Source organism: Lepidochelys kempii, chromosome 9, assembly GCF_965140285.1.
Source record: "Lepidochelys kempii isolate rLepKem1 chromosome 9, rLepKem1.hap1, whole genome shotgun sequence".
Classification (NCBI taxonomy): Eukaryota; Metazoa; Chordata; order Testudines; family Cheloniidae; genus Lepidochelys; species Lepidochelys kempii.
Window position 1 is genome coordinate 62131592 of NC_136388.1, and position 14096 is coordinate 62145687.

At 44.2% G+C, this 14096-nt stretch overlaps 1 protein-coding gene across 1 annotated transcript in view; it reads left to right on the top strand.

The window, feature by feature from the left end:
* Positions 1-14096, top strand: part of LOC140917570 (BTB/POZ domain-containing protein KCTD16) — a 44375-nt gene that overhangs the window by 16664 nt on the left and 13615 nt on the right. Inside the window, exon 2 of the mRNA XM_078854227.1 lies at positions 3444-3569. Coding sequence (XP_078710353.1) covers positions 3461-3569 — 109 coding nt within the window. The 5' untranslated portion in view covers positions 3444-3460. The remainder of the gene's footprint in view (positions 1-3443; positions 3570-14096) is intronic.

Genomic DNA, 14096 nt, shown 5'->3' on the forward strand with positions numbered 1-14096 from the left:
GCACACGCTGCTGGGGAGCAGCCCTCAAAGGGTGAAACAATCTCACATAACGCACAATGCGATCAATGGAAATGAAACAGCCTGGACTTGGTTCAGCCCAAAGATCCAAAGGGGGCATTTACAGTTACTGTTGGTTTAAGTATCTTGTTACAAATACCATAGTGTGGAAATGCATCCAATGAAGTGAGCTGTAGCTCACGAAAGCTTATGCTCAAATAAATTTGTTAGTCTCTAAGGCGCCACAAGTCCTCCTTTTCTTTTTATAGTGTGGAAAATGCACTGTCTGAATGGTTCTACTGGCCCTGTATGGGTAGGGGAGTGGTTATGTTATATCAATCCTATTAAAAAGGAAATATCTATTTAGCTACCTCTTTCATAGAATCATAGAATCATAGAATATCAGGGTTGGAAGGGACCCCAGAAGGTCATCTAGTCCAACCCCCTGCTGAAAGCAGGACCAATTCCCAGTTAAATCATCCCAGCCAGGGCTTTGTCAAGCCTGACCTTAAAAACCTCTAAGGAAGGAGATTCTACCACCTCCCTAGGTAACGCATTCCAGTGTTTCACCACCCTCTTAGTGAAAAAGTTTTTCCTAATATCCAATCTAAACCTCCCCCACTGCAACTTGAGACCATTACTCCTCGTTCTGTCATCTGCTACCATTGAGAACAGTCTAGAGCCATCCTCTTTGGAACCCCCTTTCAGGTAGTTGAAAGCAGCTATCAAATCCCCCCTCATTCTTCTCTTCTGCAGGCTAAACAATCCCAGCTCCCTCAGCCTCTCCTCATAACTCATGTGTTCCAGTCCCCTAATCATTTTTGTTGCCCTTCGCTGGACTCTCTCCAATTTATCCACATCCTTCTTGAAGTGTGGGGCCCAAAACTGGACACAGTACTCCAGATGAGGCCTCACCAAAGTCGAATAGAGGGGAACGATCACGTCCCTCGATCTGCTCGCTATGCCCCTACTTATACATCCCAAAATGCCATTGGCCTTCTTGGCAACAAGGGCACACTGCTGACTCATATCCAGCTTCTCGTCCACTGTCACCCCTAGGTCCTTTTCCGCAGAACTGCTGCCTAGCCATTCGGTCCCTAGTCTGTAGCTGTGCATTGGGTTCTTCCGTCCTAAGTGCAGGACCCTGCACTTATCCTTATTGAACCTCATCAGATTCCTTTTGGCCCAATCTTCCAATTGGTCTAGGTCCTTCTGTATCCTATCCCTCCCCTCCAGCGTATCTACCACTCCTCCCAGTTTAGTATCATCTGCAAATTTGCTGAGAGTGCAATCCACACCATCCTCCAGATCATTTATGAAGATATTGAATAAAACCGGCCCCAGGACCGACCCTTGGGGCACTCCACTTGATACCGGCTGCCAACTAGACATGGAGCCATTGATCACTACCCGTTGAGCCCGACAATCTAGCCAGCTTTCTACCCACCTTATAGTGCATTCATCCAGCCCATACTTCCTTAACTTGGTGACAAGAATACTATGGGAGACCGTGTCAAAAGCTTTGCTAAAGTCAAGAAACAATACATCCACTGCTTTCCCTTCATCCACAGAACCAGTAATCTCATCATAAAAGGTGATTAGATTAGTCAGGCATGACCTTCCCTTGGTGAATCCATGCTGGCTGTTCCTGATCACTTTCCTCTCATGCAAGTGCTTCAGGATTGATTCTTTGAGGACCTGCTCCATGATTTTTCCAGGAACTGAGGTGAGGCTGACTGGCCTGTAGTTCCCAGGATCTTCCTTCTTCCCTTTTTTAAAGATTGGCACTACATTAGCCTTTTTCCAGTCATCCGGGACTTCCCCGGTTCGCCACGAGTTTTCAAAGATAATGGCCAGTGGCTCTGCAATCACAGCCGCCAATTCCTTCAGCACTCTCGGATGCAACTCGTCCGGCCCCATGGACTTGTGCATGTCCAGCTTTTCTAAATAGTCCCTAACCGCCTCTATCTCCACAGAGGGCTGGCCATCTCTTCCGCATTTTGTGATGCCCAGCGCAGCAGTCTGAGAGCTGACCTTGTTAGTGAAAACAGAGGCAAAAAAAGCATTGAGTACATTAGCTTTTTCCACATCCTCTGTCACTAGGTTGCCTCCCTCATTCAGTAAGGGGCCCACACATTCCTTGGCTTTCTTCTTGTTGCCAACATACCTGAAGAAACCCTTCTTGTTACTCTTGACATCTCTGGCTAGCTGCAGCTCCAGGTGCGATTTGGCCCTCCTGATAACATTCCTACATGCCCGAGCAATATTTTTATACTCTTCCCTGGTCATATGTCCAACCTTCCACTTCTTGTAAGCTTCTTTTTTATGTTTAAGATCCGCTAGGATTTCACCATTAAGCCAAGTTGGTCGCCTGCCATATTTACTATTCTTTCGACTCATCGGGATGGTTTGTCCCTGTAACCTCAACAGGGATTCCTTGAAATACAGCCAGCTCTCCTGGACTCCTTTCCCCTTCAAGTTAGTCTTTACAGTATGCAAGGTAGTTTCTAGAAGGGAGGGAAGTGGGTGGAGTGGAGAAAGACTGGTTTGCTAGTTGTATTCTATGATACACAATTGTACAGAGCTTCTCTGCTCCTGCCAGTATATTTTGGGGCCAGACCAAGTCTTGAGAGCTGGAGATAGGAAGGGAGTGAGAACAGACAAATAGGGCTGTTTGGAAAATTTTTGTCAAAAGAGTTTTCTGTCAGAAAACGTCCATTTCAACAAAACTGAAATGTTTTGTGAAACTGCATCAATTCTGATGAAATTTCATTAAAAAAATCAGAAAATAGTTTGAACATGTTGTCCCATTTTGAAATTTTCTGATCGAAAAATTTAGATTTTTCATTTTGAAATGACTTTTCATTTGGACATTTACTTTATTTGATGTGTTTTAGGGGTTTGGAATCAAAACAGTGTTTTGAATTCATTGAAATGAAATGTTTGGATTGACTCAAAGTGACTTTTTTTTTCATTACTTCATTTTCTGAAAAATTTCAAAATGTTGGCTCTTTGTCCCAAATTGGGACAAAAGGATTTTGAAATCTTGACATTTTTCACTGGATGGGAGAGTCCGTTTCCGAACCAGTTCTATGGACAAAGGAAGAGCAGGAAACAGATAGAAAGAACCTGATCTCTTTAAACTGAAAGAGTATTGTCATGCTCTCCCTGACTGTAGAGTGTATGCTGTGAAATCCTGTGGTGTGACCTTTACATACTGCCCAGGGGAAGGTACCTTCATGTGGGGATTAATAGGCTTGGAATGTATTAGAGGAGAAGCAGCATCTGATGTTGTCTGTATCCAGGAGGGCAGCAAGACCCTTAGAATGGGAGAGATTTCATAAGACAGTCCCTGCACTCCTGCTACATATGGCCCTTGACTTCTCTTCAAGTTTTCTGGTCAGGAATCTCACCTTAATCACTCTCTTTGGGTCGGGGCTTTTTAGGTAGCTCCTGCCTCAGCATGGCTGCTCCCCCTCCTGCAGAACCCGAGCAGAGCCTTAAAGAGCATCTCTCCTCTTCTTCTGAGCCCACGCTGGACCTCAAGGCACATGAAGCTGCATTACTTCCAGGTGAGAACGTTTGCCAGTTGGGTCCCACATGCCATGGGCGGTGGGCACATGGGGCCAAATGCAGACTCTTCGCAGAATCTCAGGGTCTTGTTGCCACAAGCAGAACAATTAATTCACTTGGCGTCACATTGGCAGCCTTGCTTAGCAGCACCTCTAACATGGACCTGGGTTTTATAAATCATCCAGTTAGCAGGTAGGAATATGATTATTCCTGTTGTGATGGGACTTAAAAGCCTTAACCAGAATCAGAGCCCTGCTGTACTAGGTGCTGTACAAACCCATAGCTCTTGCCTCTGAGCTCAAAGCCTATTGAGCTGAGGTGGAGAGAGGAAGTAGAACTCTTCCCATTTTATAGGTGAGGAACTGCAACACAGAGCGATTAAAGGCCAAGTTTTTAAAGGGATGTAAGTGCCTAAACACCCAGCCCTAAGTCACAGGGGGTCTTGAACCCAGCTGTTGTAAATTCCAGTCCAACCCCTTAACCAAGAGATCATCCTTCTGCCGAATGATGGTCTAAGTTTCCAGAGGACTCTTACTTGGCTATGAGTGTCACTTCATCGGGTCCAAATTCCAAAGTCATTACTCAGCAAAACTCCCACGGACCTTCAAGTGAGAGCTTTATTCAAATAAAGGATGAATAAGAAGTGAGTCAGTCAGACTCTTTGGTCTTTTTCCTCTATCACCCCACAGGCAGTAACAGCGAGAAAGCCACAAAGCTCAGCCCTTCTGGCTCCAGCACTCCAATGAGAGGAAACCTTTTACCATAAGAGGTTCCCTTTCCCACTGCCGACAGCATGGATTCATGTACAGTACCCTCTGTTAAGCCTTTCACTAGTGCTGTCTGCTGCACCCTTTGAGTGATGGTGGATTTTAGCTGTGGTATATGAAGCATTTATGTTGCACTTCAGGGCTGACCAAGGTTCAGCCTGAGAGTTGTAGTTTCCCAGTCCATGTCTGACGTGTGTTGTACAGCACTCAAGTGATTAATAGAACGTCTTTGAAGTCCCTTGGCTCCAGAGTTTTCCAAACAGCATAAAACATTTTTAGGGAGGCTCTGGCCATATCAACAACTGAGGAGTTGTCTACACAGGGGAGTTAGTGAGGAGTAAGCTAGGCTGTGAATTTAAAGCGCACTAGCTACTCTGCACTAACTCCCTGTGTGGACACTCCTGCTGCTCACTAAAAGCACCCTCCTGTGGTTTAGCTTAATGCACAAGTGTCCACCTGGGGAGGTAATGAAGAGTAACTAGAGCATACTAGCTACTCTGGGCTATTTCCCCATGTAGACAAACCCTGAAAGAATCCTGATCCAGATTCTCAGCTGGTGTAAATTGGCATAAAATCTGTTGACTTCAATGGAGCTACCCCAATTTATACCACTTGAAGTCCGACCCCTGTGCCCAGTAGGTCAGGTCAGTTACGTGACCTAGTTTGGTTGCCAACAGATATCATACTGTGACCACACTTACTTCCTGTTCTATGTGTAGGGGAGATATGAGGACTCTCACATGGTCATTACATATTAACTAATGCTAAATACTGATCTTGTAATGGCAACCACTGTATTTTAAAATTGATAACTGTAGATGGAGAATAACAACTGGATTCTAAGTGTGAAAGCCTGACTCTGTTGGAGTCAGTGGAAGAACTTCTGTGTACTACATATGGACCAGGATTTCACCCTAAATATCTAATATCTGTATGTATATAATGATTGTAATATAGCTCTGTCTAGAATATATCTAGATCTCTTTCTAGATTCTCTCTCTCTAATCTCCTTCTCTCTATCTGAAATATAGCTATATCTATTCTTAGATATTTAAAATATATCAATACCTATCTATATGTTTAAATTTAATCATACTATTCCTGATTTAAAATGGCAAATCTGAAACCAAACTTAGATTTTTGTAAAAACCAAGCATTTAAAAACTATAAGAACAACCCAAATATTTGTATTTTACCTCATTCCAATGTAAGCAGTTTATCTTTTTAAAAAGCAAACATTGCCTTCTACTGTTTGCACTCTCCATTTTGCAGCATTGTGCTAGCAGGAGCGCTTGAAAGTAAAATTGACTGGAAACTGGCTATACTAAAACATGAAACTGACCAGTCTTATTTTCAGTACTCAGACTGAAAGGGAAAGGGGATGGGGAGAAGAGGCAGGCAGCAAAACTGGATAAAGGTAAATGAGTTTTAAAAAAAATCATTTTAAATAATCAAAGGCATTATTTGTAACAGAGAGAAGTATTTTTTAGAAAAATGTATGATTTTTAACCTGTCAGTTAAAATAGACAATATTTATATAGAACCTACACCGAACCAAAATGTGTTTCTGTTAAGTAGTACCATCCTTGGCAGCCTCCAGTGTAATTTTCTGTATTAGAAACTGAATCTTTTCTTTATGATTGTGATTCAGGCCCTATTCAGTTTCCTCTGAGTGTGATGATGTGTGATCTTCTCTCTTCATACTTATGGCCACATCTGATACCATCTGGCCAGAAACAACAATCCCACTAAAATCGGTGGTCCTCTTTCTAGGACTCCTTGTGTCCATTGTTGCTCAGGGTGAGGTGATTCCCCTGTCCTGATGACTTGCTACCACTATAGCATTTTTGTTGCTATTGTTTGGTTTCATGGAAGGATTCTGGGCCAGTTATAATGGGGATATGAGGGAGAAACAGAGACATGGCCCAAATACGATCAGCAGAAGTGAGATATGAACTCACAAGAGACATATGGAAAAACTGGAGACAAAGGGGTCTAGCTTATGTCTCACCTGTTTCTTCTGGGGACTGAGCAATAAAATGGAGCTAAATGAAGAATTCCCTATTTCCTACAGTTGCGGATGCATGTACACAAACCTACACTGCATCGTAGACAATTTCTGGCTGCCAACCCACACATCCTATTTGTTAGGCAATAGCTGACTATGCTTGCAAATGTACACTCGATGGGTTAGGCTATCTCTGCCTGTACCTGCACACACCCCAAATGGTTTTGGTAGCTTCTGTCTGTACCCACACACACACACACACTCTCAGTGCATTAATCTCTCTCTTCCTCTCTCTCTCTCGTTCACTCTTAAATATATTCAGATTTATAGACCCACTAAAAAGAATGCTTATTACACTGTAGGTGCCCTTGACATGACTTAGAAAGTACAGCTAAATGAATACCCATACATAACTAATCTGTTGTATACACATGGTATTTTTATGTATGTCATTGATACACACGATACATTGGATGTTGCCACAGCAGGCTCTCCACATGCACAATGAATTGGCCACGCTCAGGTATATCAAGAAATCAGTTTGCCAGGATGCATGTCATTGGCAACGACCCGAGCAGACTAAGATGAAATGGTGCATGTAGACATGGTTGGGTTTCTTCTCTCTGATTGGATGGCAAACCTCTTAGAAAGGAAAATAGAAAATGATAAAAAATCATCTTGGTCATACACCAACAACCTTTACCTCCTGAAGAATTAACAGCTATTCGCCTAACTTTTGTGTGAACAAAACCCATTTGCTGGAAGCTTCAAAAGGGGGGATGAACATGGACCCTATGCAAACCTGCTAGAAATCTGAGTGAATATTTGTGGACAGTGTTTAGCAGGATTCACCCAGCTCTTCTAAGCTCCTTTGAGGGGAAACAGAAGTCCAGTTGGTAAGAATTCATCCCCAGAGCTTGTAACCCTAGAAGGTATGATGTCCTTACACCGTATTGCATCCAGCACTCAAGAGAGACTGTGAATCCCCCTTTTCCAAAATCAATTCCAAACCATTTCCTGATTAATTTTTGAATTTGCAAAGTCTGTTTTCCAGTAATCTTGCTACACCTGATCAGTGAGGCTACCATGAGGATTGGGCTGTCCTTTCACTCACTCACTGGCGCACACACACACAAATAACTCTAGATGCGCTGGGCCAAATTCTGCCTGAATGGCAGGATGAGGGGATTATTGAGGAGGAGAAAGGCAGAGAGACCTAAAATAATCACCCCTTAAAATCTGCCAGTGGCTTCAGCTAGCTAAACAGCATTTCCTCAGTATTTGCATCATTCTTTACCCATTCCCAGAGCGAGATTAGGAAATAGTGCAAATATTGATAGGTTTCAGAGTAACAGCCGTGTTAGTCTGTATTCGCAAAAAGAAAAGGAGGACTTGTGGCACCTTAGAGACTAACCAATTTATTTGAGCATGAGCTTTCGTGAGCTACAGCTCACTTCATCGGATGCATACCGTGGAAACTGCAGCAGACTTTATATACACACAGAGAACATGAAACAATACCTCCTCCCACCCCACTGTCCTGCTGGTAATAGCTTATCTAAAGTGATCATCAAGTTGGGCCATTTCCAGCACAAATCCAGGTTTTCTCACCCTCCACCCCCACACACACAAACTCACTCTCCTGCTGGTAATAGCCCATCCAAAGTGACAACTCTCTACACAATGTGCATGATAATCAAGTTGGGCCATTTCCTGCACAAATCCAGGTTCTCTCACCCCCTCACCCCCATACACACACAAACTCACTATCCTGCTGGTAATAGCTCATCCAAAGTGACCACTCTCCCTACAATGTGCATGGTAATCAAGGTGGGCCATGTCCAGCACAAATCCAGGTTTTCTCACCCCCCCCCTTTTTTTTCCCCGGGGACACACACACACACACAAACTCACTCTCCTGCTGGCAATAGCTCATCCAAACTGACCACTCTCCAAGTTTAAATCCAAGTTTAACCAGAACGTCGGGGGGGGGGTAGGAAAAAACAAGGGGAAATAGGCTACCTTGCATAATGACTTAGCCACTCCCAGTCTCTATTTAAGTCATTATGCAAGGTAGCCTATTTTCCCTTGTTTTTTCCTACCCCCCCCCCCCAGACGTTCTGGTTAAACTTGGATTTAAACTTGGAGAGTGGTCAGTTTGGATGAGCTATTGCCAGCAGGAGAGTGAGTTTATGTGTGTGTGTGTGTGTGTGTGTGTCCCCGGGGAAAAAAAAGGGGGGGGTGAGAGCCTGGATTTGTGCTGGACATGGCCCACCTTGATTACCATGCACATTGTAGGGAGAGTGGTCACTTTGGATGAGCTATTACCAGCAGGAGAGGGAGTTTGTGTGTGTATGGGGGTGGGGGGGTGAGAAAACCTGGATTTGTGCTGGAAATGGCCCACCTTGATTATCATGCACATTGTAGGGAGAGTGGTCACTTTGGATGAGCTATTACCAGCAGGATAGTGAGTTTGTGTGTATGTTTTTTGGAGGGGGGTGAGGGGGTGAGAGAACCTGGATTTGTGCAGGAAATGGCCCAACTTGATTATCATGCACATTGTGTAGAGAGTTGTCAATTTGGATGGGCTATTACCAGCAGGAGAGTGAGTTTGTGTGTGTGGGGGTGGAGGGTGAGAAAACCTGGATTTGTGCTGGAAATGGCCCAACTTGATGATCACTTTAGATAAGCTATTACCAGCAGGACAGTGGGGTGGGAGGAGGTATTGTTTCATGTTCTCTGTGTGTATATAAAGTCTGCTGCAGTTTCCACGGTATGCATCCGATGAAGTGAGCCGTAGCTCACGAAAGCTCATGCTCAAATAAATTGGTTAGTCTCTAAGGTGCCACAAGTACTCCTTTTCTTTTTGCAAATATTGATGTAACCTTTATCTAAGGAAGAACTGGCAATGCTTTAAGGGCAACAACAGCTGTGAAGTTATTGACATTATTAGACTGCAATATGCATTTCTAAGGCATCCATCCCATCCATGAACTAGGTGCATTTACATCCATGTATAAGCGTGCCAGAGGCCCTTCAGAGAGTTAACTACTTCTCATCATCTCCCCTGAACTTCTGAGTAGCCAGGTACAAATGGCTTCCTCCAGGGATATGTTTTTCCAGGGTCATGCCACAGCCTAGAGAAACCCACACACAAAGGGAGGAGTCTCATGAAGCACACAAATGACTTGATTGCTGCTGTGTCCAACCTGTGTCTAAGCAGCACTATGCTTGATCTAGCGTACACTGTAGATTCTGACCCAGGGAAGAAACTAAGTGGTTATAGAGGTGGGTTGACTTTGAAATTTGTCATGCTGGCAGGACTCCTTTTCCTGGAAAATATTTGCCATGTGCTACCCTGCCACCTTTTAGAGTAACAGCCGTGTTAGTCTGTATTCACAAAAAGAAAGGAAGACTTGTGGCACCTTAGAGACTAACCAATTTATTTGAGCATAAGCTTTCGTGAGCTACAGCTCACTTCATCGGATGCAAGTGATGAATCCGATGAAGTGAGCTGTAGCTCACAAAAGCTTATGCTCAGATAAATTGGTTAGTCTCTAAGGTGTCACAAGTCTTCCTTCCACCTTGTGCCTGATGTCCCATAAGGGAGCTGAGTAAAGATTTCTGCCTCAGAGACCTCTCTGGGCTGTCACTGTAGTCGTGCCATTTGCACTCCAGTGTCGAAGACAGAGACACATACACACTGTGGGCCAGATCCTCTGTTGGTGTAAATCAGCACAGCTCCACTGACTTCTGTGGAGTTACACCGATTTATGCCAGCTGAGGATAGGGCCCTGTGATGTCAGTGGATACATAAGGGCTGTGTTCAAGTCCTGAAAAAAGAAATGCTGGGACACACTCCTGGTATTTGCGGGACTATCCACCAGAAGTGCTGGAGCGCTGTTACAGCTCCCCCAAAACTGTGCTGGATCGGCATGCTGGAAAGCCGGGCATTCACAATGGTTTTGACCCATATCTTCAATGAAACTGAACAACTAGAGCAATGACCAAACTTCTCCTTCAACACCCCAGCCACATCATCCCATCCTTGTCATTTGACTCCGACATTGTGATCTGATTGTTAAAGTTCTTGATTAAGCAAAGTACTGGGGACTCCTGCTGCCATCCTGTTGGAAATTTACCTCCCCTAGGCTGGACATGTTGTTTGACGCACCCTGAGAGTTCCTCCAAAGAAAATTTTCTTTAGCTGATTGTGTGCGCACCATTTCTACTCCCTGAAAACAGATGCTAGCGCTCAGATCAATCCTGGTAAATCCCAGCCTCTTGGGAAATCAAAGCACCTGGAGAACAGCAATCATTAAAACTGGTCGCCCTTGAGGGAACTTCAAAGTGGGTTGGCTGCTTGTTCTGGATCTGACTGCACTAGTTCCCCTTTCCATCTGCTTGATGTTATGATAACAAGGGATGATGCAGATACTGCTAATCCTAATTACTGGATTTATCGTGCTGGGTAGAATCTGCCATCCACCAGTAGGAACCATCTGAGATAGGACAAAACTTGTGAACTGTACAGAATGGTACTGAACAAGGAGCGTGTTCTTGAATGGGGAAATGGTAAATACAAGTGAACAGAATAGGGACCATCCTTCCTGAGCAGAGATGGTTTGTATGCGTGAGTGATTACACAGGAGCAGGTCTGTGGCAATAATGGGCCGTGTTACTATGGTGAAGAAGGACCATAAGACCTTTCTCCAACCAACCAACTCATGCATTAGTCTCTTCCCTAGCCTAGATAGTTGCCAATGACTGACTCAACTTGCCCCACTAAAACTAAATGTCAGAGACACTAAAAGTGCAGCACAAGTGCCTCCAATCAGGATGCATACAGATGAAGTGAGCTGTAGCTCACGAAAGCTTATGCTCAAATAAATTGGTTAGTCTCTAAGGTGCCACAATACTCCTTTTCTTTTTACTAGAAGTCTGTACCAGAGGAGGAGCCTGAATCCTAATCCCCACAGTCCCATGATGTATTCTAACCACTGGCCCATCCTTCCTCTCTTGGTAGGTCTTTGAAGGTTTCTGTCTCAGTCAATGGCATTCTTCACTGAGCCACAAACATGGTGTTGAGTGGCACTGAGTGTCTGGAGAGGTCTTTCAGATGACACTTGCAACAAACATCATAACCACTTGGAACTCAGTAAAAGTAGAGGTGTTAGATTTGATGGCCTGGACAAATCCTAGATTGGGTACTCATGGTGTTCCTACCTATGCTTCCTCTGTGGATTCATCAGGAAAAGAGTCTTTTCTGTTTCCTCTTCAAACGCCTCTTTGGTGCTGCTGCTCACTTTTACAGAGTTGTTGTGGCTAGACACTAGTTGCTGAAGTTATCATTGGCTAGACTCTACCAATCTCCGCAGCAGTGGTTTCACTAAGCCCCATGCATAGTTCATATACCAGTTCTCACAATGTTGTGTAATCCTTTGGGCTATTGTGGAGATCTGACCTATGGAGTATGGGTTGTTTGCATATTCAGTTATGACAGTTGCATGCATGATCACCTGTGACAGGTGCAGGGACTATTTTATAGGCATATCTTAATAATTCTAAACATGTAGGGACAGATCCAATTCCCACTAAAGTCAATTGGGAGTCCCTTTGGCTGATTTTCTTATGCACCAGATTGGGCTCCGACATAGAACGTTGCAAGTATAAGGGCCACCATCGTGCACAAAGCTAGGGCTGGTACTGCAGATCTCTAGAGCTAAGACCGTGAGTGTCCATAGCTTGCTCCAGGCTCTGTAACAGAATCACACCCTCTTTGAATTAAACACACAAACCATGAGTTACATATTGAAGAAGCTTGTCCCAAGCATCTGAGGCCTGCAGGAATTTGAATCCAGACAAGCCGCCACCGGCTGTAACCCAAGAACCCACAGGCCTTAAGCCTGTGACACAGTTAGGTTAGCATAACTAAGGCCGAGCTTGACACGAATAGCTTGGAATAAGGAACTAACTGATAAAAAGACCCTAAGTCACAACCTTAGTATGACAGTAACCAAAACTATTACATGTTGGGAAAAGGTTACATATGGAACCATGAGAATACACTTTTGGAAATGTAGGGCAAATTTAAAGGATGTTGAGCTTATCCGAAACTTACATGTACTAGTCGCAGATATACCATGGCAACTAATTGACATAAATGCTAATGAATATGTCATAAATGACCAAGTGACCTATTGAAGTTAGGGCCCCCATGTTACTGAGGGATGGAATTATGTATCAGGAAAGGAGGTTGAACCCATCATTAAATATGTATAAGGCCTGGTGGGTGTCAGCCTAACCCTGTGGGAAAGGTGATACCCAGCCTGTGGGCAGTGAGACCCATCAGAACACATTGGCCTGATGATCGCATTGGGATCACTGCATCTACTTCAGGGTTCCCGCAAGGGATGATGTGAGTAACACAGCGCAAGTGTCGGACGTGCTGTATTGGCGGTCTCCTTTGCTGTATTCCGGTGTTTGTAATTCTGTTTTGCTAATAAAGTTGACAACATTACTATTAGAGACCACGTAGAGGACTGCTTCTCGTGTGCTCCTCAAGGGCCTCATGCTAATGACAACCTCACCACTGCAGCCGATTTGAAGGCAGAATCCTCTCAGACTCATGCATGGTAGATGAGGTTAATCCTCCTTTTATAATTAGGGCTACACCAGGGACTTCTAGAGCTGAAAGCATGACCTCTCTACAGGTTGAACCACAGAGACATGTCCATAGCTGGGACACCTGTGCCGGACTGATATCCTCTGTGGATCAGTGTGACCGGGGTCCCAGTGGGGCCCAGCTGTGATCACTCAATTAGGGTGAACTGCAAAGAATGGGGAAGACAAACCCCAAAAGCTGGTGGATATTCCAATACTTAGATTTACCAAGCCAGCATAAAACAGCTTCTTGATTACCTTACTGGTTATTCAGAAACCCAAACAACACAGTTCCCTTAAAAAGAAAAGGAGTACTTGTGGCACCTTAGAGACTAACCAATTTATTTGAGCATGAGCTTTCGTGAGCTACAGCTCACTTCATCAGATGTTTACCGTGGAAACTGCAGCAGACTTTATATACACACAGAAATCATGAAACAATACCTCCTCCCACCCCACTGTCCTGCTGGTAATAGCTTATCTAAAGTGATCAACAGGTGGGCCATTTCCAGCACAAATCCAGGTTTTCTCACCCTCCACCCGCCCACACAAATTCACTCTCCTGCTGGTGCTAGCCCATCCAAAGTGACAACTCTTTACATAATCAAGTCGGGCTATTTCCTGCATAGATCAAGGTTTTCTCACATCCCCCCCACCCCCATACACACACAAACTCACTATCCTGCTGGTAATAGCTCATCTAAACTGACCATTCTCCAGGTTTAAATCCAAGTTAAACCAGAACATCTGGGGGGGGGGGGGTAGGAAAAAACAAGAGGAGACAGGCTACCTTGCATAATGACTTAGCCACTCCCAGTCTCTATTTAAGCCTAAATTAATAGTATCCAATTTGCAAATGAATTCCAATTCAGCAGTTTCTCGCTGGAGTCTGGATTTGAAGTTTTTTTGTTTTAAGATAGCGACCTTCATGTCTGTGATTGCGTGACCAGAGAGATTGAAGTGTTCTCCGACTGGTTTATGAATGTTATAATTCTTGACATCTGATTTGTGTCCATTTATTCTTTTACGTAGAGACTGTCCAGTTTGACCAATGTACATGGCAGAGGGGCATTGCTGGCACATGATGG